Here is a 25,699-nt window from a genome sequence, read left to right on the forward strand (position 1 = left end):
CTTTGCCACTCAATGTTGTGGCGAAATATTCCGTCTTTTGTCCCAACGGAGCTTTGTTTGCCTGGAACATGGTTTCAAAGGCAAAGATGTGAGTGTCTAGATCCTCCTCACTCTTGCCTTTAGCTCTTCCCCTTCCTGAACTTCCAACCTTTTGTTTGGATGACCTTCTTCTTGATTCCTTTGTGGTTCTGGAATCGGTCTTTCTTACTGATGTGGATTCCTGTCCGGTTTCTGACGATTTGCTTCCTGATTTCTTCGTTTTTTCGGAATGGGTCTTTACTGTTGTTGTGGAATTCCGTTTGCCAACCTTCTTGGTCAGCATAGAGGGTGGTGCAATGGTGCTTCTTGTCCTACAACTTCAGCTTGTCTATGGCTTTACCACATTTCCCTGTTTGAGCGTTCTTCGTTCTCCATACTTGCTCCATTGTGCTCTTATGCCTCTCTTGTTAGAATTCCCACTCCTAGTTAGTGTGTGGTTTCCTATTTACCGTACATGACTTAACCTATACTAGCCTCTATCTTTCTACTCCCTACCTGGTGTGTTGTTCCCCAGTACGATCGTCGAAAGTGTCTGTGTTTGGTCAAGACCCGGCACTTGCGTGGTTCCGGACCACCTAGTCGGCTCCGGAGGAGACCCGACTAATGCTACTGTGCCCAACAAGATAAACCAGCGCTAACACGTTGCGACACCGATCTGGCTTGGTTATGGGAGTTGGTTGCAATGAAACCGTGGTTAGAGCCTGCATTTAGAGAGAGTCCTAACATAGCTTCCAATCTTGTCTCTGGAAGGGGGTCACTTCCAGACAGGATTGATTGTGAATATAGACAAGTTAAAAGACATGTTCAAACAGAGAGAGCAATGACACACTTGAGAATCAAACAGGTTTGCACAGAAATACTGATGAATACAACACCCAAAATTTTCTGTATTACTTAGTAGGGCTTAACGCGTATATTGCCACACCCCCTTTCTCTCTTTACTCTTTTTTTCTTTTACATTTGCCCGGGTACTACCCGTTGGCAAGCACAGTTACAAGTTTGTTTACAAGAAAGATCCGGAGCTGTTTCCCAACGGATAAGCTTGGCAGCAGTCCACTCTCGGGTAGCTGCCAACACAGTCCGTACTGTGAGTATCCCTATGGAATGATGTTAGGTGTCCCGAATGTTTGTGTTTGGTTTGCAACCAGATGCCAGACATCTGTCTAGAAGCATGTAGTTGCATGTAGAAGGGGGACAGCCCTTAGGGCTAACTCAGAAAGGGTGTTGTATCCCTTGAACATGGGCACGGGGTAGGCCTTAGGCCACCCAAGCCCAAGGCTTTTGCCCACTAGCCAGGAAGGCTAGGGCTTGCTGTCGGCCAGGCATGGAAGGCCTGGGCAGCAAGGCGGCTAGGCCTAGAGGGGTTATAGGCCAAGTTCGCCAGCCCCCAGGCCTTGGCCAGCCTGTCGGCCAGCAGCCAAGAAGGCTGGACAGCCTAGGCAGGCCATCACATGGTCTAGGCATAGCCTGGACACAGCAGAACAGGGCGGCCAGATTGTGGCCAGCATCTAGGTGTGAAAGCGCATGGATTAAAGGCCTAAGAACAGGTCGTGGGATAAATAATAACAGGCTGACTGCTATTTCAGCCAGCCGACCAGCATTAGAAGGGGCTATAAATAGCCAAGCCTGAAAATGAGTCATTCAACTTTGCATTCAGAAGGGATTGCTGAATTCCAATGGCCAAGACAGCCAAGGGGAGCTCTCAGCCAAGGTGAAGGTGAAAGGTCAAGAACCAGATTTTACTTGCAGATTTACATCATTCTAATAAAGCAAATACCTCTCTCTCTCTCTCTCTCTCTCTCTCTATTTCTTCATATCTCTCTCTCTATGTTGTGCGTTATCTTCGTCTCGCGAAAGATTGCTGAACTCTTTCCATTGAAGTCACTGATTCTACCCATTAAGCTTCTGCATGTTACATCGGAGTTCATACATGACACAATCACCTACCTCTTAGGAGAGGAGGGGAACCTTTAGAGATTTTCCCTCACCTTGAGACTTTGTGCAAAGCCGTTGGAGCTAAAATCAATTGACACAAGTTGTGTGGCTTTTGGGTAGGATCTTCACCCATCCCAGTTCGGCACTGAGTTGAGTCATTCCAGTGGATCCCAAGGGGCAACCCGATCAGATACCTTGGGCGTCAGGTTGGGATTGACATCTTAACTAAGTAGTAACTAGTCTCCCTTCTTCTGAGCATTTGAAAGAAGCTTTTGTATTCGAGCACCACCTTGCCTATCTTGCTCGTTGCGTAATCATGGCCAATCATGTGCTCTTGGCCACCATGTGGTGTACACACTCTTATGAGTGTAAGTGACCTTATCATGTCACTTCACTTGTACTTCACTCATTCTCATTAATCTACTTTTGAGTGTTGTGCTTCTATCTATCTCTTCTTGCTTGTTACATCTATGTGTGTGTTGCATGTACACATTCTTATGAGTGTGTTCAAGTGACCTTATCATGGTCACTTCACTCATTGTCATCAATCTACTTTGACTGTTGTGCTTCTATCTATCTTTCCTTGTTGGCTGCATCTATGGGTTTGTTGCTACCTTGATCTCCACTCCAACAATTGGTATGAGAGTTTGGCTCTCACCCCCTTGTTAGCTTCTATTCGAGTTGCACTTTTAATTGTCTTAGATTGAGCTATTCTCTTAGGTGGAGAAGGTATACCCTATAGTGTGTTGTTAATTACGTTGATAAAGTTTTTGCGTGTTTTAGAGCATTTAGGGCGCGTTTTGGAGCTTGTTCGCATGCTATAAGGTTCCTGTGGACATCCAAGGAGAGTGTCATTTTGTTCGATTTTGGATTTTTTGCACGGTAGCAACATAAGTTGGTGTTAATTACGTTGATAAAGTTTTTGCGTGTTTTAGAGCATTTAGGGCTCGTTTTGGAGCTTGTTCGCATGCTATAAGGTTCTTGTGGACATCCAAGGAGAGTGTCATTTTGTTCGATTTTGGATTTTTTGCACGGTAGCAACATAAGTTGGTGTGTAGACATGGCCGTCATCATCATCGACATTGCATCTTCGAGCTCATCATCAACAGATTCAACAACATTGTTAACATTATCATTGATTTCTGCATTCTGCTAGTAACATTTCTACACTCTACAGTTTGTAATTTTTTACACACTTTGCAGGTTTCCTTCGTCATTAGTGATCTACTCGCAATCATCTCGGTTGCATTCAACCATCATTGACAACACTTGCAAGTAGTTGGGATATTTGCATTTTGTGTCGTAGATTAGTTATTTGCAAGCTGAAATGGCAGGTAGTGATGTATTTGGGATGCTTTCCGCTGAGGATAAGCTTGATGGAACCAACTACCCCTACCTTTGCACAATGCTATGTGGATGATGTAGTGGATCAGGAAAGGGCAGTGAGACAGGAGTCTAAAGTATGCAGGTTAAGAAAAGCTCTATATGGCCTTAAGCAGGCTCTCAAAGCATGGTATGAGAAGATAAACGTATACTTGGTTGCAAATGGTTTTTGCAATAGTCCAACTGAGAGTACCCTCTAGGAGGAAGATTCTAGGCTCTGACACTAATGTAATAGCCCCAAAAAGGGTTAAGCACAAACTCGACACACACTTAAACTATTAGTACTATAAAACCAAATGAAATGGCACATAACCAAATAAAATAGCTATGCTGAATTTTGAATGATACTACAATAGGGCCAAAAAGGGTCGACCCCCTTGTAATATGATTGTATTATCAAGGATTACTTAAGATACAAGCTCATGGGCATCACATGCTATATTTCCAATGACATCCATGCAATGAAAACATTTTGTAAACATGTTTTGTCAAAGTCGGGATTGATTCCACAGCTTTTGTCATGAAGAACCTCACTCCCCAATCGCTAACGTCTTGCCACAAGCAGCTATGCACCATTGGCATCCATACACATTGGCCGAGACATAGAAGACCTTAATGGCCAAGCACTTAGATGTAGAGTAGGTAAAGAGAACTTGAAGAAGCTCTTACCATTGAATTTGCTAAATTTTGAGAAAAGAAATCAGCTTTTGGTCAAAATGTCGACGATAGAAATGCTCCAAAGCATTTTCCGCAGGTTCATATCCAAGAGATAGCTGCTGAAAAGGACTCCCAAGGGTTGGACAGCATTGCTGGTTGATCCAAGAGTTGGAGAAGCAAGAAACCATGCCAAAAAGTACGTGTATGTACTATGGACTGGTTATGCTGAAAATTCTCTTGGTTCACCTTCCCATGAAAAAGGCTCCTATTTCCCATCAAGAGAGGGAGGGAATAAGTCTTGCCATAAAAGTAGTTGGTGGCCATTGGGCATCTCAAAAGGGGCCACACCTCTTCCATAAGTGGAGAGGGTGCCCATTAAGTTGTCCACACTCTTTAATTTAAAGAGTGTATGTGGCCATCCAATAAGTATTCAAACTCGCTTATAACCTGTCCGCCTAGTCTTTAATGAAGTGTGGATGCCCAAACTCATTTATAAGTTGTCCAGTCGACTTTAATGAAGTGTGGTTAAAACTCAAATAAGCTTAGACAGAGTCACACCTACCACCTGTCTGTAGCCCACAAGCGAGGTAAGAATACAGAACTGTTCTAGGCATGCAAGTATGCCATAAATAAGAATATATTGGACAATTTCCCTTTCATTTAGCTTGTAGTAGCAGCAGGCGGTCATTCCGAGCGTAGACATCACATTCCCTACCTACCGGAATACCATAATTTGGATATGGGCACGGACCAAAATCCCCAGCCTCTCATATTTAGCCTATTGGCCCTTCGTGTAGTCATCAGTCCCCTACCATGAGGTGCTAGTCCATATGACCCTTGGTGTAGACATAAGTCCCCTGCCACACGAGGTGTCATGTCCACACTATGGAGCCCGTCCATAGGTCCGGAAGCGTAGAGTATACCTAACTAGTGACAACATTGGCTGTGACCGCTGCTGAGGTAGATGAGGGTAGTCTTGGGAGGGCAGGGACCTCCAACACTTGGCCAAAAACAGCTCCTATGGAGTTCAACAACTTACAATAGTGTGAGAATATGAGTGATTCAACCAATCATGCCACCCATATGCTAGCATCCCCCGTGTGGTGCATAGCAGCTTGGATGATTCTTTTCTGGTCGGACCTCTTGACAACCAAAAAATATTCAATGAATTGATGACTCTCCTTCCTAAAGGTAGTCTCATCCTCACGTTTCACTAAGCTCGGGTGTGGTAAAGATGCTATCGATTGTACCGAGTAGCGTTGCATGTTTGCTTTGTTACTCAATAGGGTGGTCTTGTGAGAAGAAAGTCTTGTTGTATGGCGATAGCTTGTCGCGGGTCATGGAGTCAAGAATTTGATGTTGCTTAGGGAGAATTGGAAGCTAGATTGAGTATTCTGGAGCTCGCTGTTGTCTTTCACTTAATGGTTCAGTCTCTTACGCTCAGTGTGTTCTGTCTATGTATTGTCTGGAGTGTGTCTATTTCAGATGATCACTATAGTTCACACAAACATGTCTTTCTTGCACAATTAATGGCAGTAGGCACTCCTTAGTCGAGTTCGGACACATTTCGGACTACAGTCTGGCTTGTATGGACTAATCCCCAGAGCATCCCCTGCCCGTGTAGACTAGTGTTGGGCATGTCTTGCCCACTTATGGCATTGGGCATAGTCGCACAACCATAGTTGCCAGGCATTTCATGAAATGTGTTTCATAAATGTTACATTCATTTTCTAGAAGTTTCAAAAACGTTTCATACAAAAAGGGAAAAAAGGGGGGTACAGGCCTTAAAATTTATATACAGGTTTATAATATGTTAAAAATATGTTGCCTTCCTTGCAAAACAATATTAAACATGCATCATTTACACATTAAAACATGTTTACAAGCTAAAACTAAAGAATCTGGTTGACCAAGTTACAGTGGGCACCCAACTGAGTCACTGACCAATTGGCATAAATAAACTGGCAACATCAAGAATCAAGATCTGGATTTCATCATCAATAATGGCAACTACTCAATAATGGCACTCAGAGTGATCACAAAAAGTTTGAATCCTGAGCAAATACAAAAAAAGTAAACTGAAGTCTGAAATACACAAAGTAAAGCATGCTGAAGCCTGATAGATGCAATCATGCATGAATGATGACAAATAGTAAACTAGAGGAGCTTGATAGCCCCAAAGACTAGAGTACTCAATATGGAGTGTGGGCACTGCCAATTGGGCACTCAATCCTCAACATCCTCGATGTCCTCATCAGGAGTCTCCTCGCTAGACTCAATTTCACTCTCAGAAGAGGATGATGCTGGCTTAGCTGCCGCACTCATCTTAGTTGTTGCACTAGTACTAGCACCTCTTGATAATGCTACTGTAGATGCTCATGTGCCATGAGCAGGTGCCATCAACTCCTCATACAACATGGCATATATGTCACGCTCCTCGTGAGGAATCTCTGGGACATCTTTCATCTTCTCAATGTCGATTTTATCGACATTGACCTGACGAGGCTCTATCGGATTGCCGGACTGCTCAATTAGGCGGAGATTGCAATGGCAATACACCAACCGCTCCAATTGAGCAGTAGACAACCTGTTCCTCTTGGGCCCATGTGCTCCAGTTCCTCTCAGGAGGACCCGAACTGCAATCCTGTGAGAGGACTCAAATGGCGAGGCGTTTGTGCCATTAAAATACAAAAACTTTGTAAGTACAAGGTACTAAAGTCTAAGTATAATCATCATTGATCAATGTATTATGTAAATAACAGACTTGTCTTTTAGAGTTGTACTCACCAAGTGAGGGCTACTGATCCCATACTTCTCCCACCATGAGACTGGCTGAAGCTGTCTCTCTTGCATGCATGCAGTCTGTCTACCAAATGTGTGGCTTGCATTCTGATACACTAGCCGCTTATCCTCCAAGCATCTCATGAGCTCCACGTCTCCTCCTGTCCATTTCTGAATGTAATCTTGCCATCCATCTTCCAACTCTTCATTAATATACTGGGCCTCACTACGCCAGAGAGGGTGCAATATGTGGGCAACCGCATGGATTGGTCTATGGAACCAATCCCACCGGTCATTCCAAACCTGTTGAATGTCCTCAACCCTGAAAATTAGCCATGAATGATCAAAGCTATTAGCTCACTCCTACATGCTACGATAGATCATAGTACGATACAACTTACAAGTTACAACAAGAAGGCAACTAGTTGGAAGTTCAGTACCTCTCATCTGTTAAGAGAGTTCATCGGTTAAGAGCCTCTCCAATCCGGTCCATGAACTCGTACAAGAGTCCAAGAGTGCTGCTCTCCTTGTCAGTGATGCGAAGAACACTATAGATTTAGCTCACTCCTACATGCTACGATAGATCATAGTACGATACAACTTACAAGTTACAACAAGAAGGCAACTAGTTGGAAGTTCAGTACCTCTCATCTGTTAAGAGAGTTCATCGGTTAAGAGCCTCTCCAATCCGGTCCATGAACTCGTACAAGAGTCCAAGAGTGCTGCTCTCCATGTCAGTGATGCGAAGAACACTATAGATTGGTTAAAGAGCTCTCAATAAAGCCTCTGCCTCCTTCCACCAATCTTTTTGCATCACTCTGCGTGCAAAAAGCAATTGCCTTCGGGTGCTCATGGTCCTCCCAGCTCATCCACTCTTGACTGACCACTGTGAGCATGAGTCCCTGTTGGACTCTCACTACCCTCTCAACCACAATGAACATATATGCAAACCTGGTTTGTGAGGGCTTCAAAAGCTCAAGGTCACTATTGGCACAAAACATTGCCAAGACCTTGGGCCTCTTGGTAACAAACTTCACCAAGCTACGCGCAGTGTCAAAGATGTCAGCAATCCACCTAATCTTGGCAAGATCTTCAATGAGCAAGTCTAGGCTATGGAATGCACATGGAGTCCATACAATCTGCGGGAACTCATCCTCTAGCATCCGTTCCATAGAGACACAAATGCTACCATTATCAGTGACCACTTGCACGATGTTTTGTGGGCCTATCTCCATGATAGCCTCGCGGAGGTGTGACCATATAAATGCTTTTGTCACCACTGTCCCAGGCATAGATGCATCAATGGCACGCAAAAACATAGTGCACTGCCCTTGCAAGAGGACACCAAAGTATTGTACACATTCCTCTTGCGTATATCTGACCACCCATCACATAACAATGTGCAACCATACTTGCTCCAAGTGGCTTTTAATTGCTCCATCTCCACCTCCATTGCTTGTTGCTCTCTTCTGAGCTCTTTAGTGCGCAAGGTCTCATAGGAGGGTCCCTCCCACTCACATCCAATGCGGCTGATTGCCCTCATGGCCTTTTTCCATCGTGGTGTGCGCACAATGTGAAAAGACAAAGCTTATTGGATGAAAACCCTAGTGAGTTCCCTAGTTGCATCTTTAATTGCCTGCTTTTGCATGCTTGCTTGAATGCTTGCTCTCTTTAGAGAGGCTTTGGGTGCTGCGGGAAAAGAGGTTCGTGTTACCGTGGGAGTGGAACTACCAGCACCCTTAAATCCTGCTTGGCTCTGTGCATCTTCCTCTGAAATGCGAGGCATCTTGACAAAAGCAAGGCTGGATTAGCACCCTGGCATGAAAACCCCCAAATTTCAAAATCTGTGTTTTTTATAAAATCGAAGAAAAAAAGCTCAAATCAACACAACCAACTTGAGAGTTGGCAGGCACGGAACCTCGGAAGTGGGGGAGGATCTGGTAGGAGCTGATTTGTGCAAGGCAGGAGCTCCTTCAATCAATTTCCTAGTCGCTTGTAGACGTTTCTCTCTCTCCAAAAACGTGCTCTCTGGATAGAAAACGTTGAAAAACGTAGGTTTTCATGGCAGCATGAAAGAAACACGTTTCATTGCAACACTACGTACAACTCAGCTCATAAAGGCTGGCTAGGTGGTCTATAACCACTAAAGTGTCCGGTCTTGACCGGACAGCGACAAAGGGCTTCCACCTTTTGGTGTATTTGCTCATATTATGAAATTTGAGATACTTACAATCTAGATCTTTGACATTGACATTTTGATGTGTCCTTGTTGACTTTGGCTTCCGGCATCCAGACTGTCCCAATTGTCAATTTTGTTGCTCCCACTGTATTCTTTTCTCTTGAGCTTTTCCCTTGACAATGCTCTGCTGCCTCCCATTGTTCCTTGTGGATGTGTGCGGTATCCTGAGCTCTGGCCTGCCCTGGAAAGGACCTTTGCTATGATACCAATGTCACATTGCAAAACGCATGGACATTGGTCTTGCTGCTTTTTGATTTGCCTCTGGACTGACCTGATGCTCTGATACCAATGTGACATGTGGAAGGCATGGACATTGGTATCATAGCTGCATTGTCCTAGTCGCACATGTGGCTGTTGTACCAATGTCACAAGCGGAACCCTTTCTGCTTGAATGTCTGAGTTAAATGTGAATTACTGTGGTGCATTAACTTAAGAGAAGAGAGAGGGGAGAGAGAATACATAGACACTTGACTGGGTTCAAAAACCTATTGAATGGTCCCTACTTTTGATTTATTTCCTTATATTATGGAATTGAGATAACTTGACCTCTGGGTGTCTCCTTTCTTGTTGACTTTGGCTTGCGCCATCTGGACTGCCCCAGTCGTCATCTTGTTGCCTCTTATTGTATCCTTGTCGGAGCAACCAGGGTCCCTTTGTGTTGCTGAAATTCCTATTGCCTTGGGTCTCCTGTGAAGTAGAGCCTTGTTGTCTTGCTCTTTGATGCTCCTGCTGATGCCTGGGATCCAACCCCCCAACTTGGATATGAAACGCCTAAATGGGAAGTGTGAGGGGTCTATTCATAGGAAAAATCTTGTCCAACCAACACTAGTCGGCCAGCCCTTAAAAAGAGTCATAAAAGTCACTTAACATGTTTATAGTGGGCTAAAATGGTGCTCAACTCTTGTCCCCTTGGCCAGGATGGTCTGCACATACTTAGGCTTCCTAAAATTGGTCCAAAACTGCCCTGTTGCTGCCCATGTTGCTGTTCACCTTTTCCTAGGCAAGAGATCATCTGCCTTGATGTCTGGTGCTCAGCACTCAGCCTGCTAAGCTGCCAGGACATTTGTACGCACCTCAACTCCAAGTGGGTTACAAATCCATGCGGGGTTGAAGATTCCACAAGGATATTCCTTCATACAAGTCTGCCATATAGATTGGCCACACTTCAATCAAGCATGATTCTTTTAAAAAAAAAAACAAGTGACTCTGCCAAGGCCTTGTACCAGCTGCCAAGAATTCTTATAAGCCTTCCTCACCTTTTTGAATAAAAATTTATCTTCACCTCTTCTCCTTATGCATTGTTAAGTAATCCTTGTAAGAGAAGAAGGGACTGTGGTGTCTACAACACAACACTCACAAGCAGAATCTTTTGCACACCAATCATGATGCCGTCACACATGTTCATGCTGTCTTGCCATCAGGTATCTGTGGTCTGGTGTGAAACCTGGATCCCTGACGTACTACTACTCAAATGTGGCATCTCCTCATATGGGGCATAACAAACATGAGCTAGCAGATGCCTAGTCCAATCTCAAGTGGGGGCATTGATTTCTAACAAACCTCCTTTTTCCGGATCTTTTATCCAGAACCTCAAATTAATTGTAGTCATAGTCAAAAGATGGGAACCATCATCACATGTACTCCGTGTTGATTCAGTTACCTTGAGGTTCTGGTTTATGGGTTCTTGACTTGGCCAGTTGTCTCGAGGCTAAGACTGGCAGTCTGAGCACCTTTGTTATGGTAATGGCATGCAAAGGAAGGAGAAGAGCATTTTCTGTAGCATTTGCTAACTCACAATTGTGTGCTTAGTACCGATATCTCTAAAGCTCACAGGGACAGATCTAATATTGATTTGCTCGCTACATTAGTTATATGTGCTTATTGTCTGCAGGCAGAGAGGGCTGCAAGGAGGGCTTCTATTCTCCAGATGGCAACAGTTCATGCAGTGGCTGCAGGAACACTGCTGAATGTGGGAGTTTCTTTGAGTGGCCAGGGATTGGCCCCCTTTGCAACCTCCTCATTTGTTGGGTCAGGTACATGTAATGCTTACATGCCTCTAAATTATCACGGAAGTTTGTTGATGACTTCCAAGAACGTTCTCTTCATATCAAATATGAGTTCGTGCAACAGCTATATGATTTGTCTCGATCTGGTTTCTTTTCTCTTTTTGGGGTTTTGGGGAGGTAAATGTGCTAGGATTTAAGAACAAGGATGCACTGATTTGAGGTTACAGACGCGCACTCACGCACACGCACACGCACAGGCAGGTACATGCATGCATACATCTGTGTTTGTGTGTGGGGAGTGATTTTATTTTAGAGAGTAGTGATCCTATTACTGTTTCAAGTGTTTTCTTGCTTGGTATAAGGTAGGAAGGCTGGAATTTTTGAAGCCAAACTCTTCATAAAAAAGGAAGCCATACGCAGCCAGCTCTTAGCATTACTTTGCTTGTTTGGAGCAGGTGTGTTTGTACTGCTGCTGTTTGCAGCCATGAAGAGAATTCAACGCCTTGACAAGATTGAAAAGATAATATAAGACTCACATACACGAACATTGTACCGTATATAAAATGGTGTAACTTTCCTAGCACATGTTTTTGGGCCTTTGCTGACCTTTCTATTGGTTAGCTATAAATAAATAACTAGTACTCAACACGTGTGCTGCTGCGGCATATGAAAGACATTAAGAAGCGAAACGCAAGAATGGAAGCCGGAATACAAAGTCTCAATCGAAGGGATTTTTTCCTCTTATTTTTTAGAAATCCAAGATCTCTCTTTTCTCTCCTCTCCTTGTGCCTTGGTTGTCCATGGTTAATATGTAATAGATGTGTGTGTATGTATGTATTTATCTATGTATGTATAGGTATGTATATTCTCTCTTACATATGCACATAATATATAATATTAGAAGATATGCATGTGTGTGTGTGGAGAGGGGGGCAATTTGTTTTCTAATGTATTATTATATATATATATATATATATATATATATATATATATATATAATAAACTCATTCAATGAGCAAATGACTTGATGTGACAATGAATTGTGTGAGCTCCAATGCGTCTAGGCGTGTGTAAAGAAACCCCAAAAACTGTCGTCTTTTCCTTTATCTTTTTCAAAATTCTCCCTCTCCTTGCGCCGTGTAAAAGGGGTAGGTAGACTTGTGGTTAATATGTAATAGATTTATGTGTGTATTTTTAACTTGTGAATTAAGCTAGTGTCCGCAATTAGACTCCTTATTGGACATGTTGTATCTGTTATGCTTATTTGAATTGGGCTAGTGTGCACATCCTATCCTCTCATAGGGCAATGTGAGCATAGTAATTCTACTTTAGATTATTATGTTTTCTACATGCTCTTTTCCCTTAGGCTACCCATATCTAGCTTTGTGTAAGTTTGTGAAAATCCAACTCAAACAATTTCTATTTTCAAATAGGATACTAACTTATCTTAAAACAAACAAAAAGAGTCATGTTTTTTATTTTCAAACATGGTACTTATTTCTTTGTAGCGCCTAGTTAACATTATTGCAGATTTAAAAGAAGAAGACGACTACAATTTGTCTAGCCCAAAGACTGTCCCATACCAGCTTGGGAGTAATCCCCTTCCTTGTGTGCACTACGTTATAACCCATGTGACTAGAAAACATAAGTGTCTTGAATTCTCTTCCATTGTCGTCAACCGTCAGATCTATTGTGAGGTAGCCAGGAGGTATGTCAGAAGTGTCTATGATTGGAAACTCCAATGTTGGGCCTTGACGAGGAACATAGAATTTGTTTGCCTACCATTTGCCTTCTCCACTGAACACACAAAAATCTGTAATCCATGCATTGAGATAAGGAGGGCCAGACCCATTGCTGGTGTAATGGCAAATTTGGGTCCAGAATTTCAGGTCAATGACTCCCCTATTGGTATGTATCAGCTAGGTTGTGGTCTTCTTGAGCATGGAAGCCCACATAGAGCAGATTTCCCCCAAGCTCTGTAGCTTTTCAGCATGGTGATGAATCTCTTCCTAGTTCTCTAGAGATGTAAGGGTGACTTGAGGGATCCCACAGAGCAAACAATACTTGTAGCTCAAGTATTGTTTCATGGTTGCCATGAGGGCCACACTCCCAAAAATGGTGTCATTGTGGGTGGTGATGGAAAAGCGGGGAAGGAGCCAATCACAGAGGCTATGGTCCTTGAGGTTTCCCTTGAGCTCCATGGCTATGTTATGTGCAAAGCGGCCATAGTCGGTAGTCTCCTTTCATGGCCTCTACGTTGCAGTTGACGTGGATGATGATGGCTTGCAACCTTGAACGTTAGCCCCCCTCGGAAGACATGGTAGGGTCTCACACTGAAGCCCCTTGCCCTAATTCTACTGAATACAAATCCTAGATCTACACTGAAGACCCTAGTATCCCGGAGAAGAGAACAATGAAAATAACGCGGATTTAATAGAAACCCCTCAATCCAACAGGATGATGATGATGGGAAAAGAAAAAAACCTCAACATAAAACCACGGGACCTCGCTTACATTCAAGCATTTTGAAATTTTTTTTGAGACTCATTGTGATAGATAATAAGCCAGCCAATTGCTTCGCGTTCTAGGATTTCTTTTTTCTCTCCTCTCCTTGTCTTGGTTGTCCATGGTTAATATGTAATAGATGGCTCTCAACCCCTTCTGAGGAAAAGACTATTGAGGGGATGAATCCCCTTTATTTGTTAATTCTTGAATATTTTTAATTTCGCCTTCCTTTAAAAAAAAAAATTCAAATGTGCATCAGTATTGACAACTAGATGACACAACACTACTAAACCCAATTGCATATAGCCCCATAAGTAGCTGCACGTTTTTTTCTGAAGTAAAAAAAAAGGTGTCATTAAAATTTGACATATTAAACAAGAGTCAACCACTTAACGAGTGTTTTGCAAAACTATTTTTATCGAGCCTTAAATCAGTCCTTTTGAACAAGCATTTTCTTCACACTTTAATCTAATTATAACTAAAACTCGATGAATTTGAGTAAGTATCTTTTTTCAATTAAAAAAAAGGTGTCATTTGAATGTGACATAACAAACAAGAGTCAACCACTTAACGAGTGTTCCGGAAACTATTTTTATCGAGCCTTACATCAATCCTTTTTGAAGAGGAACTTGTTATTTTGAACAAACATTTTTTTCACACTTTAATCTAATTATAACTAAAACTCCATGAATTTGAGTAGGTATTTTTCCTTCTCCCATCAATTTGAGAAGGCTTTTTTGAAACTTGAACAAGTTCAAGGCTAAGATGAACCTATCGTTTCCAGCGTACGCACGATTACTACTTACTTAACCTACACCCAATTATTATTGCATGATTGTGTGCACATGTCCTCTCGGCCATGCTTATTAGCTCCATGCTTGATATTTGGGAGAGTGGTATACCATCTATTGGGAGAGTGCTTGATATTTGGGAGAGTGGTATACCATCTATTGGGGGTTGATGCTCCTCTCATGTTTCATGTTCTTGGTATTCCATGATGAGATATGCCATGGCCATTATTGTAACAATTTAGTAGACGCTTCATCTCTCTCTCTCTCTCTCTCTCTCTCTCTCTCTCTCTCTCGTGCATGCGTTCTCTCTGTCATTTGTGCTTTAGGCTCTATCTATATAAGGTGATCAAGAGTTCGAATCTTCTTCACGTCTCATAGATCATATATGGTCCCATGACTATTGTCTTGATGTTAAAAATACTCATCACCATCATCATCTCTGTGCTCCCCTAAGCCCATCAAGATTGCGCAATGTTTAATATTCAAGGAGAATAATGAGAAAACTAAAATACAAGTCTTCGTAAATCATAGAGTGTTAGTGTAGGCTTAGATGTTGCAATAAATTGTAGAGAAGGGGTAGTTTGTATTGGACTGCAAGTATACAAATGATATGTTTAGATGCTTGTAATCCTATCCATTACAATTTATATTTTTATACTCTCCACAATTTTCGATAGTGACCAATAGTCCTTTTCATTGGGTATAACTCAAGTAATAACTTGACTTAATAATCAGACTTATTTCTTTCATGATAATAAGGGCACCTTCCTTTTTTAAAGGCTACCTTGTGTGGATCTGGTTCATTTTATTGACATGTGAGTTGTTTAAAATTGGCCTGTGACATGACTCTGCATCAAACTAATCTGAAGGTACTAGTGCCTTTTGCTCTTTAACCTACCACATATCTTGTGGGCATATAGCCTTTACTTGGAATTGGCCCACAATGCATTTGAATCCATAAATGGTGTAATTACTTGTATTATGCATTAGGCAATAAGCTACGGAATCCTTTATTCGAATGATAAAAGCTTAAGTCCATAAACTTAAAATGAACAACGATAGGCTCTCTCTCTCTCTCTCTCTCTCTCTCATTTTCACCTTGCTTCTCTAGCAATTTGGTATCAGCGCATGCATTAAACGGTTCATCGGTTCTCTACTTGAGCATAGCAAGCAGCAGCCCTCACACTTAAGTTTATAGATCTGCCTTGAGGCGTGCGGTGTATTATGAAATGTCTACTTGTAATCTTAACACACAAAATGGATGGAAATTTTTCAGGTTTCAAGAGTCAAGGTGCTGCAACAAGGAGAACAAATCCAGATTGATGGATGTACATAAATGCGACACCAAAAATTATTATCTTTACCTATACATATTTTGGATGTACGTAAATGCGACACCAAAAATTATTATCTTTACCTATACATATTTTAGAGGCTATGTAATAGCAATAAAGGTGGAAACTTGTGGGGCCCACAATGTTGCGGCAGCATGAAGACCCACTCATGAAGCTTGTGTGTATTCCACAATAGTGGAATATTGGCATGGTGAGGTGCTCATGAAGCTTATGGGGTCCACAATGGAGCGTCAATATGGTGGCTGGGCTCACCATGGAAAGATGGCATGACACCTTCCTCATGTGGCTTATGAGGCCCATGGTGGAATGACAGAAGCTAGAAGTGTTCGAGAAGCTTGCGGCACCTATAATGGAATGTTGCCATGGCGGCTTCATGTCTTCCCGACAATATTTCTTTTCTACCAATTATTTGCATTTTCTAGGATTTAGCACGTGTTTGTGGAAGTGCATCTTTGTAAATACCATAAGAATGATTTATAAATATTTTGGTATGGTTGTGTGGCCTAGTGATGTGGAAAAAAAAAGTGGACCTTAGAGCGTACATAGCTCACTTGTATATTTCTTTATTATCATTCACCACCATAAGGAAAAGGGAGGAAGGCATGTGTAGAGAGCATGAAGAATATGTATAGTTAAGGAGAACCATTCAAAGAATCCTAGGTGGACTTAGGAGACTTTTGACATGTGTATATATGTGGGATCAAGGTGGGCTCATGGACGATTGGTTTTTATCTTCCAAGTAAATGAATCCTTTAATTCAAAGGGACACATTTTAAAAGTATCCAACAAAGATAATTAGTGGTGACATGCCTCCTCATGTCATGGGAGGTGGAATAATTTTACATTTGTGACTTGTAAGAAGGAGAGAGCGTGATTCTACATCTATAAAAAGATCAGTCCTCTCTCTTTCAAATCGATGAGTGAAGCCTCCTCAATTATCACTTTCCTATTGAAGCATTCTCTTTGCTTGCAATGGTCTCATTAGATTTATCTCTCCAAGTCTTCCCTAATTCTAGACCTTTTAATGAATCAAATCAATTGAGATAGGAACTTAGTAGGCCGGTGATCTCTCAAGTTAGCCCTTGTCTTATTACCACCCTCCTTTTGGAAGTACCAATGGTTTTAAAGGTAGTGAGCATGTGGAAAGACTTTGGGAACCATGGGTAAACCTTGAGTTATCCACTAAGTAATGTTAGCTCTTTCTCTAGTTTGAATCATCAAGGGATGAAAGACATGAAGGATTTTGCAATTGAAGCCTCATGTAAACGAGAAGAGGATTGCAATTTCAATGATTTGACTCCTAATTTCAACTGACGATTTCTCTTCGGTTAGTTATTCATTTTTATCTTTGTTTATATGGATAGAAAGCTTTTTCAATGCTCTTTTCATCTAAATCGTTAAGTCTCCAATCCCATATCTCATTTGTAAGAAAAAAATCTTTGCTAAGTATTAAGTGATTGTGGCCAGCTTTATATCCTTGCAATAAAATGTTCATTAGTTTTGATTCGAATATATTTTGAAAGATTTTTATATGGACGTGAAGCACTCTTTGAGCTCTATGCACTTACATATTTTAATTTTTGTGCAATCATTTTGTATGAAAAACTACCATTCTTTGTTATTTGCCGTTTTCTTGCATATTTAGTTATCCTTTCTTTTAATGATGATTAATTTATATTAACCTCTGTCAAATTATAAGCCCATGCATTTGTGAATACTTTATTGTATTTTAATTCAATATGTTTCATCTTAGCCATCCAATTTGCACGAATGAGCCATACTAACACTCCCAGAATATTTCCATTTACATTATCTTGAGTCGGAAGATTTTCCTCTAACAAAAGGTTGTCCTTTTGTTTAGAGTAATGAGATTAGCTGGAATCCTTACTTCTCCCAAACTATTCATTTTTTCCTACATAAATTATAATCTTATATTTGATATGTTCATTTTCATCGTATAACTAAGAGAGAGAGAGAGAGAGAGAGAGAGAGAGCTGAGAAAATAGTAAGGTTCATTTTCATCGTATAACTAAGAGAGAGAGAGAGAGAGAGAGAGAGAGAGAGAGAGAGAGAGCTGAGGAAATAGTAAGGTTTTATATAAATGTGTTTTGGATTATGAGAAGTGATCAATGCAAAATCCCCATCTTTGTGTCAAAGTTGAAACCCTTAGAATATTTGGGCCAAGCATTAGGGAAAATTTGGGCTCCAAATGGGCCCTTTTAGAGCCCATTAAAATAATATAAGGCCAACCAATGAGAGTTCTTGGACTCTAGATCTATGTAACATGGATCTTTTTTGCCAGAGTGGTCCCTACAATTTTGAGCTAAAAAAAGATGAATAAAATATATTGGCATAAAACTTAAAAATACAAGAATGTCAGCCCTGAATACCACCTACCAAAATGTATGTCAGAAGAAATATCATGAAAAGGGGCTACCAAAACGTATGTAAGAAGGAATATCATGAAAAGAGACTAGATTGATTGAAAGCTAGTCTGATTGAAGACTATCTCCATAATTTGGACTTAGTTCTCTTCGTTTCCCGCCTCCCTTACAACGTCACTTATTTTCGCCATATCTGCTTTATCTCTTCTTCTTCTTCTCTTAGCCTTTTTTTTCTTCCATCTTAATAGTCTGGTAAGCTTTGTTAAGCTATGCTTGCTAATCATAATTTCTTTATGATTTTTTTGTTTGTTACGTTCGTTAATCTTCTTGACCATGATGTCATTTGTGAAAACTTTCAAGGTTATTTATCAACTCAACTACAAAGAAAACGGAGTGCAAGGTTCATAACATTTCTTTAAAGTTTATTTTTGTTATTTAGATTGTTGAGCCCAACGAAATGGTAATAATGTTCTGTTTTTCCTTTGTAGATGAGCTCTAGGAGAAAACACATCTGCAACATTGTAAGTGTGGAGCTTTTCAACAGAAAGGATGCTAATGGGGCAGCTGGACCCCTCAACGGTTTAGGAAGTCAGACTGGATCACGATGAGACCCAACACTCAAGGAGCATTCAAGGTAAAATGAAAAGATATTGGTGATCCTATAACAAGCATTGGAAAGATAGGATCGTGGAGTACTGCAGAGTGGCCAAATGGTGCAATCGAGGTCCTTGTGCAGCATGTTTATATGCACATGGACATAATGCTACATTACCACGATGAAAGTACAAGATCTAAGACAAATAGTAAGATTCAATAAGTAGTCTTTATTTTTTGTGTTCAATACCTAATTGTTTTGTGCTCTATAGTGAAGCATTTAGCAGAGCAGCACATGGAATATGAATGTAATCTTGCCACATGTAAAGACCATGGGATAATGCACACACTCCCACATACATTATTTATAGCATGACGGTGCGACCATTGCTGGCAATTCTCCTAGGTGATATAAACTTCCCGACATTAATCCGTGACAATCTCCAACCCTAAGGAAATTTTAAGGTGAGTTCTCAAATCTTACTGGTCTTAAAATGTTTAATTGAAAAATGATTGTGAGCATTATTCCTTTACCTATGTAAATCATGTATAATTGAAAAGTGATTTTGAGCATCAGTACAACGCGATGTAGGGCTTCACTCGAGAACGTCCACCCTAAATCACACTGTACTGACTTGTGTTGTACAAGGTGAGTATAGCACGAATTCGGAACCCTATGGGTGATCACTGGCCTATACTCGAGTTTTTGATAAAAATAGGCTAGATTCGCGAGCTTTAGAAGCCGCTTTTTAGTGTTTTTAACATATTTGTGTAATATAGATCTAGTATATTATAATTTAGTATATTATAATTTAGTACAATGCGATAAAAGACTTCACTCACCAGCATCTACCCTATATCGCGTTGTATTGACTTGCAATATATGTGGTCAGTATAGCACAAATATAGAATCCTACATCCGATCGGCTATGTTGCATATTTGTACAGTGTGAAACCATACAATTGAACCTTACATTGTAATGAAAAGCTATAGTATCGCGAGCTTTAGAGGCCCGTTTGTTGCATATTAATGTAATATAGACCTTGTATTGTGCAAGTCAATACAACACGATATAAGGCTTCCCCTCAGCAATGTTTAACCTAAATCACATTATATTGATTTGCAATATACAAGGTCTTTTTAGCTCGAATATGGAACCCTATTCCATATCTCTATCTCATAGTCCTGTTTGCTGAAATTTCTACAACGCAAACTTAGTATGGCGGCTTGAATATGGAACCTTATGGGGTATCACTGGTTGGCCCAATAGTTGTGTTGTAATGATAAGTTGTAATATTGCTTGCTTCTGATACATATTTATGCAACGTAGACTGTGTATATTTCAATTTAGCACAACACAATATCAAGCTTCACTCGCCAACATCCAACCTAAATTGTGTTGTACTGCCTTGAAATATACAAGGTCTTCTTAGCTCGAATATAGAACCCTATTACATATCTCTATCTCATAGTCATGTTTTCTGCAATTTTAACAACGCAAACTTAGTATAGCTTGAATCTCCCTTGAATATATAGAACCTTATGGGGGATCACTGGTGGCCCATAGTTGTGTTGTAATAAAAAGTTGTAGTATCGCTAGCTTTTGATGCATATTTGTGCAATGTAGATCGTGTATATTTCAATTCAGCATAATGTGATATCAAGCTTCACTTGCCAACATCCACAATTGCATTGTACTTATGTTTGCACTGCAAATCTCCATTATTCTTTCATTGTTGTGTAGTTAACAATCATTTTGACATCTTTGTTCTTGTAGATGCATTCTGTTGAGATTGAGGTCAAACCCGATATTGGGTTTTAAGAAATGCCTAATGAGAAATTGTTCAATTTCCTTCACAAAGTCATCTAGCACCATTGTCAACCTCAGATATCACATATGTTTTCTTGGGATATCTCCATCAAGAGTATGATCTTGTCTGGATGCTCATATCTCCAAGAGAAAGAGTAGCAATACCAAGGGACAACTTCAAAGGATGCAGTCATCCTGGACAATGTTAAGTATGTGCATGTGTGGATGATCTTGTTTCTTCCATATCCTCAAGAGATAGGATAAATAGGGATATTTCAAAGGTGCCAGGCGATAAGAAGAAGACACATAGTAAGTTCCCAATACACAAGCATAAATATCATCTTATTGCCTACCATTATGGGTTTATTTGCTATTTGCATCTGCTTATGTTGCTTAAGGATGAGAAAGTTTTAATAGAAGTAGATGAGGAGAGGTCAGAGGAACCTTCAAGAGCAGAAGATGATGAGGTTCACGAGGTTGCAGAGAGGAGATAAATTTGGTTGCAAAGAGGGAACTCAATGAGCAGCTTGATATATTGATGCCCTCAGAAGAGAAGACACCCAAGTTGTTACAGCTATGGGGATGATGAGGATCCTGTTGTGGTAGAGGAAACATAGCACATTCCGACCTTAGTCCTCCCTGTATATCCAATAGGTGACAACGAGTATGTCCTCTTAACATATATTCAAGCGTTGTTTGACATCAGGGGGGACTGCTGTCTTGCCATCATCACACAGAATCTTGAAGAAGATGACGAATTCTCCATGATCCAAGTGTGGATAAGTATCTTCTACTAGATTCAAATGTTAAGGAAAGTGAGTACTGTACTCCTGCTCAGATATTATCAATGATATACAAGGATGCTCGGCACCATGAAGCCAACCTTCCCATTGAAGAGGAATTTCAAGATATTCAGCAAAGACTCAATAGTCCACAAAGGAAAGAGGAGTCTTCAACTGTACAGGATGCCAAGTCATCAACAATCAACTTATGGACAAATGATTTACTAATTGATGACGAGAATTAGAGGTTTGATTATAATAATTTTGAATATCATAATGAAGCTTCATATTGCATTTTTTTGTTGGCTTATGGACAACTTTGTTTTGTACCTGGTGGTGTACGACGATGATTTTCTTGTGCGCGCATCAAGGTCACAAGTGGGAGGACTTGAAAAGGACTCAATGCTCAAAGAGTACATTAATCGACTAAAATCTCTAGAAGTCGTTATATTACACAAAAAAGTTTTTAAAGGATAAAACTGAATTCCCATTGTTTGCAATCAAAACATTATCTAGATGTCTTGGGGGATACCCCGTCAGGTGGAATGCAGACAAAATCATGCTTCTGAGATGAAGAAGTAGGTAGCAGGGTGAGTCTTCGGGCAGTGCCCCGGAGTGTATGCTCTAAGGATTAAATATTATTTAGCCTACACCACATATGGATTAGCATGTGGGATTAGGGATCCCAAGATGCTATGGCAAAAGGGAGCTTCTCAGATTCGAAAGATCGAGAGTTTTGCCAATTTTACAATTGTAGGGTGATGCCGAGCCATCTGTAAAGAGGGTAAAGCTTCGTGCATCATAGGATGCTAGTTGGCAAGATTAGGAGTAGCAATAGACTCCCATCCATTGTAAAAAAATTAGTTTTTAAATGTAATACAATGACACTTCTGGAGTATGGGCTTTTTGATTTTTCTCTATTGTTATATCTATGTTTTTAATGTCTAAAAGTTTGAAAGTTTGAAAGTATCCATGGGAGGTGGTGAATATAGTGAAGCATGAGTTGAAACGAATCAAAATTTTATTCAAGTCACTGATTTATAATTGTGAAGTTTTTTGAAGAATCAAATTTTCAATATCCAAAGCATTAAGCCCCATGAATTCAATGTGTTCTATCGACTTTGGCTTCTTTCTCCTCCATCCTAACTATAATCCTCCTATACCACCACATGAGTAATTACCTCAATGCACTGACTTCATGGATTCCAACACCATGCAAGGTGGCCTTTTGAAATCGACAACAAGCTTGCCAATGTGAGTGCTCCATGCCTTGGGTTGACTAGATAGCTAAGCTTCCTTGATTTTGCAAAGTAGGGACCATAAGCCTCAAAAATATGCTAGAATAAAAATGACAATAGTATATGCACATTGGTTATTTTCAATAAGAATCACTAAAAAACATAAGAACATACAAAATTGGGGATCTTACCATATAATGTGTTATGCTACTTGATGTCCATGCTTTCACCATGTACTAGATTCGAAAAGAAGAGAGAGAAATCCAATATAATAATATTATTTTTATACTTTTTCGGGATTCTCGAGGAGAGAGAAAGCCCTTAAAGAGTCCATTTGGAGCATGAATTTCCCCTAATGATCTGGAGGATGTGTAGGAGCCTTAGGCTTCACCTTTGTGCTCTTCGGTAGAAGTAGTTCTAGCACTAGGCTTCATCTTTGTGTGCTCTTTGATACAAGTACTTCTAACACTAGGGTAATAGAAACTACTCGTGCGTCTTGATTTATACCATTACATCATGGAGCAGGATGCTTTAGAGTGGGACCTATACACCTCAATAATATTATAGCAACTTGGCTAGACATACATTGTACCTAGCCTCTACCCCCCAACATGTTAGCCATACCCTTATCCCTATGCTTTCCCACCTCCACCACAACCGATTCCTTAACCCAAGTAGGAGGGTTATACTGAGGATAGCATTGAAAATATGGAGGGGGAGCTACGAGAGTCCTACTAGTAGTTGTACCGCGCGCATGCAAAATCAATATATCAGCACTAAGGAGGTAGCCATACAAGGTCAAACCCTTGTAGAGCTTACATCTAGATTTAATGGGATAGGTGATATAATAGCTCATTTAGAGATGTATTTGACCAAATGTGTGATACTTGCACCCACCTAGATAACCAAATGAAGGTGGGAGCCTTTGGCCTCACCATGGAAAGGAAATTTTCGAATAAGGTAGACTTTAGCTCTTGAACGATACCCTTCACAATAGGGTATTCCTGACAAGGATTCCAATGGAATCCCATGGATCAGCTTTACCATGTGACATAACTCAAGAAGGAATCAATCTACGATTAAATCAATTATGTATGTTACCTTTATGCACATTGGACAAACACGGGAAAATTCTCATACAAGATGCTAATAGAGCGATTTTTGGAAGGTCTCAGAGACTCAAAACCACACAATGCCTTGTACTTAGAGAAACACCACACACGTCCTTCAAACCATGCTACTGGCAAAGAGTAATACTCAACTTTGATAACTTAATGGAAACTCCCTGATGGAAACTCCTTGAAGGGACTCCATTAGAGGTACATTTTGGCATAGTACCCTTGAAAGCAAGTACAAAGTAAAAAGAGCCATCAACTCCACCATCAATAGAGAAGACCTTTCCATAGTAGCAAATGACCCAGCCATGGAGGGTTGGGTTGGGAAAATACAACCCAACTACATATCTATCCAAGACATAAGTTGATATGGTGTTCAATTTGTTACACGAGCATTGAATGCCCACATTTGAGACCAAAACAAGGAGGGTTCTGGTGTGCACATTGTACTAGAGTTGGAAATTGTGAGACAACTCATTGCTAGAAGAACAAACTCTTGAGGTAGCAACCACTAGCCTTACTTGATCTAGCAAGAAAACTCTTGGCCTTACCAACCTGCCGACTAGGCCTATGATTGCTAGTTCTCCTCACTTAGGGAAATATGTGTCTAAAGAGGAGTTTTGAGGCTCCAGAGATGCCATACTACCCTTATTGTTACCATTGTAACCATTTATCTAATGGATGCCCCCATGAACCAACTCACACTGACTAAGATTTTGGAAGGGGATGAGGAGGGAGAAGTACCATATACCTTGAAATGCTAGAGGCCCGGAGGGCCATCAACCCAAATCCTAAACCACTATGTCATAGATGGTGATAATGTATACTTCATTTACCAAGCCGCAGAGCTAGAGAAGATCAATGGTTCATGTAGAAGGAGAGACATCCATGTCTCATCCACAAAGGAAATACAGGGAAGCTTGAGTCCTATCTTTGCTAATGAAGTTTAAAAATAAGTGAAAAGATCACCCTAAAGACTTGAATATGTTGCTCATTTGGCTCACGGCTCAGCTATGCGACCTTTGTCGATCGAGCTATGAAACTTTTGTTAATTTTTGCATGTTTAGCATTTTCTTTTGAGTTTTGGTTGGTCGGCTTCTCTAGTTGTGGTCCTTTCCTAAAATTTTATGAGGTGGTTGAAAATAGATTTCTCTTCCTCCAAAGCCAAGTCCTTCCCTATGTATACAGTCTAGTGAAATTAACCTCTTTGACCTTTGTCGAACCATCATGGGTTATTTTAGCTTTCTCAAAGTGCATAGGGGACCATTCATTTGAAATGCTTTATACCTAGTGAAGATCATCTATCTTATTACTTCTATGTCGTCTTAGTTAGGATAATTCTTATGTAAAATATTCTAAACCCTTAAATGAGCACATAAATTACATGTTTTTTAAAATGATAAATTGGTGAATACCTACCCTTTTTATGTCAAGATGCTATAGTGAATGAATTTCAAAAGGTAAGAAGTAGCTTCTAAATGCATTGTGTTACTGGGACAGTGTAAGAAGTTTACTTAGTTTTCGTGGTAGGGAAAAATTATTGCAGCAATTTGATTGAAATCAAATTGAGAAAAGAACCCCCCAAATTGGAAATTGCCATCATTTTTAGCCCGCGGAAATCCAGACATAAGCAAGTTGACTAGGACTATTTCTTTTTGGATATCTAGGGGTAGAAATTTATTTTAATCTTCTCTCACAATGCGTGTTCTATGACACTTACCTCACACTAGCACTCATTATCGTATCTATCACAAATGTATTTGTCGTGTGAAGCACTCTGACATCAGACTTGCTTATTTTTATCTTCCATGTTGTTCCATCAGGTTCCACAATTTGAACCTCCCAATTAGTACGTAGCTTTTCTAGCTCTGCCAAGTCGTGCCTTTAGAGATCGGCTAGTTCTTGAAGATTTTGTCGCTTTGACATCTGAGGCTCTTCAATGTCATCCTCAGGACATTTAACACCCTTCTACTTTTCTTTCTTAGAGCGTGTATGTGTAACCTCCTCTATCCCTTACTTCATCTGCTTTAGCCTTCTGCACCCATGCTGGAGGGACATAAAGAACGTCCCTCATCTTCCTGTCT

At 40.6% G+C, this 25,699-nt stretch overlaps 1 protein-coding gene and 1 pseudogene across 2 annotated transcripts in view; one reads left to right on the forward strand and one right to left on the reverse strand.

Annotated features, from left to right (window-relative positions):
- The window catches only part of LOC147620815 (Protein kinase superfamily protein), a 131,317-nt gene extending 119,499 nt beyond the window's left edge, over window positions 1–11,818 (forward strand). Inside the window, exons 17-18 of one of the 2 annotated variants that reach the window (XM_086825091.1) lie at window positions 10,926–11,067; window positions 11,496–11,818. In XM_086825091.1, the coding sequence (XP_086681217.1) occupies window positions 10,926–11,067; window positions 11,496–11,569 (216 nt within the window). In that variant the 3' untranslated portion in view covers window positions 11,570–11,818. The remainder of the gene's footprint in view (window positions 1–10,925; window positions 11,068–11,495) is intronic. The other variant, XM_086825092.1, reaches the window with a different exon arrangement.
- Window positions 11,819–12,572: 754 nt separating this feature from the next.
- On the reverse strand, window positions 12,573–25,689 carry LOC147620819 (uncharacterized; annotated as a pseudogene).
- Window positions 25,690–25,699: the final 10 nt, after the last annotated feature.

The sequence above is a fragment of the Cibotium barometz genome, chromosome 31 (genome assembly GCF_041138505.1).
Source record: "Cibotium barometz isolate CiBa-2024 chromosome 31, ASM4113850v1, whole genome shotgun sequence".
Classification (NCBI taxonomy): domain Eukaryota; kingdom Viridiplantae; phylum Streptophyta; class Polypodiopsida; order Cyatheales; family Cibotiaceae; genus Cibotium; species Cibotium barometz.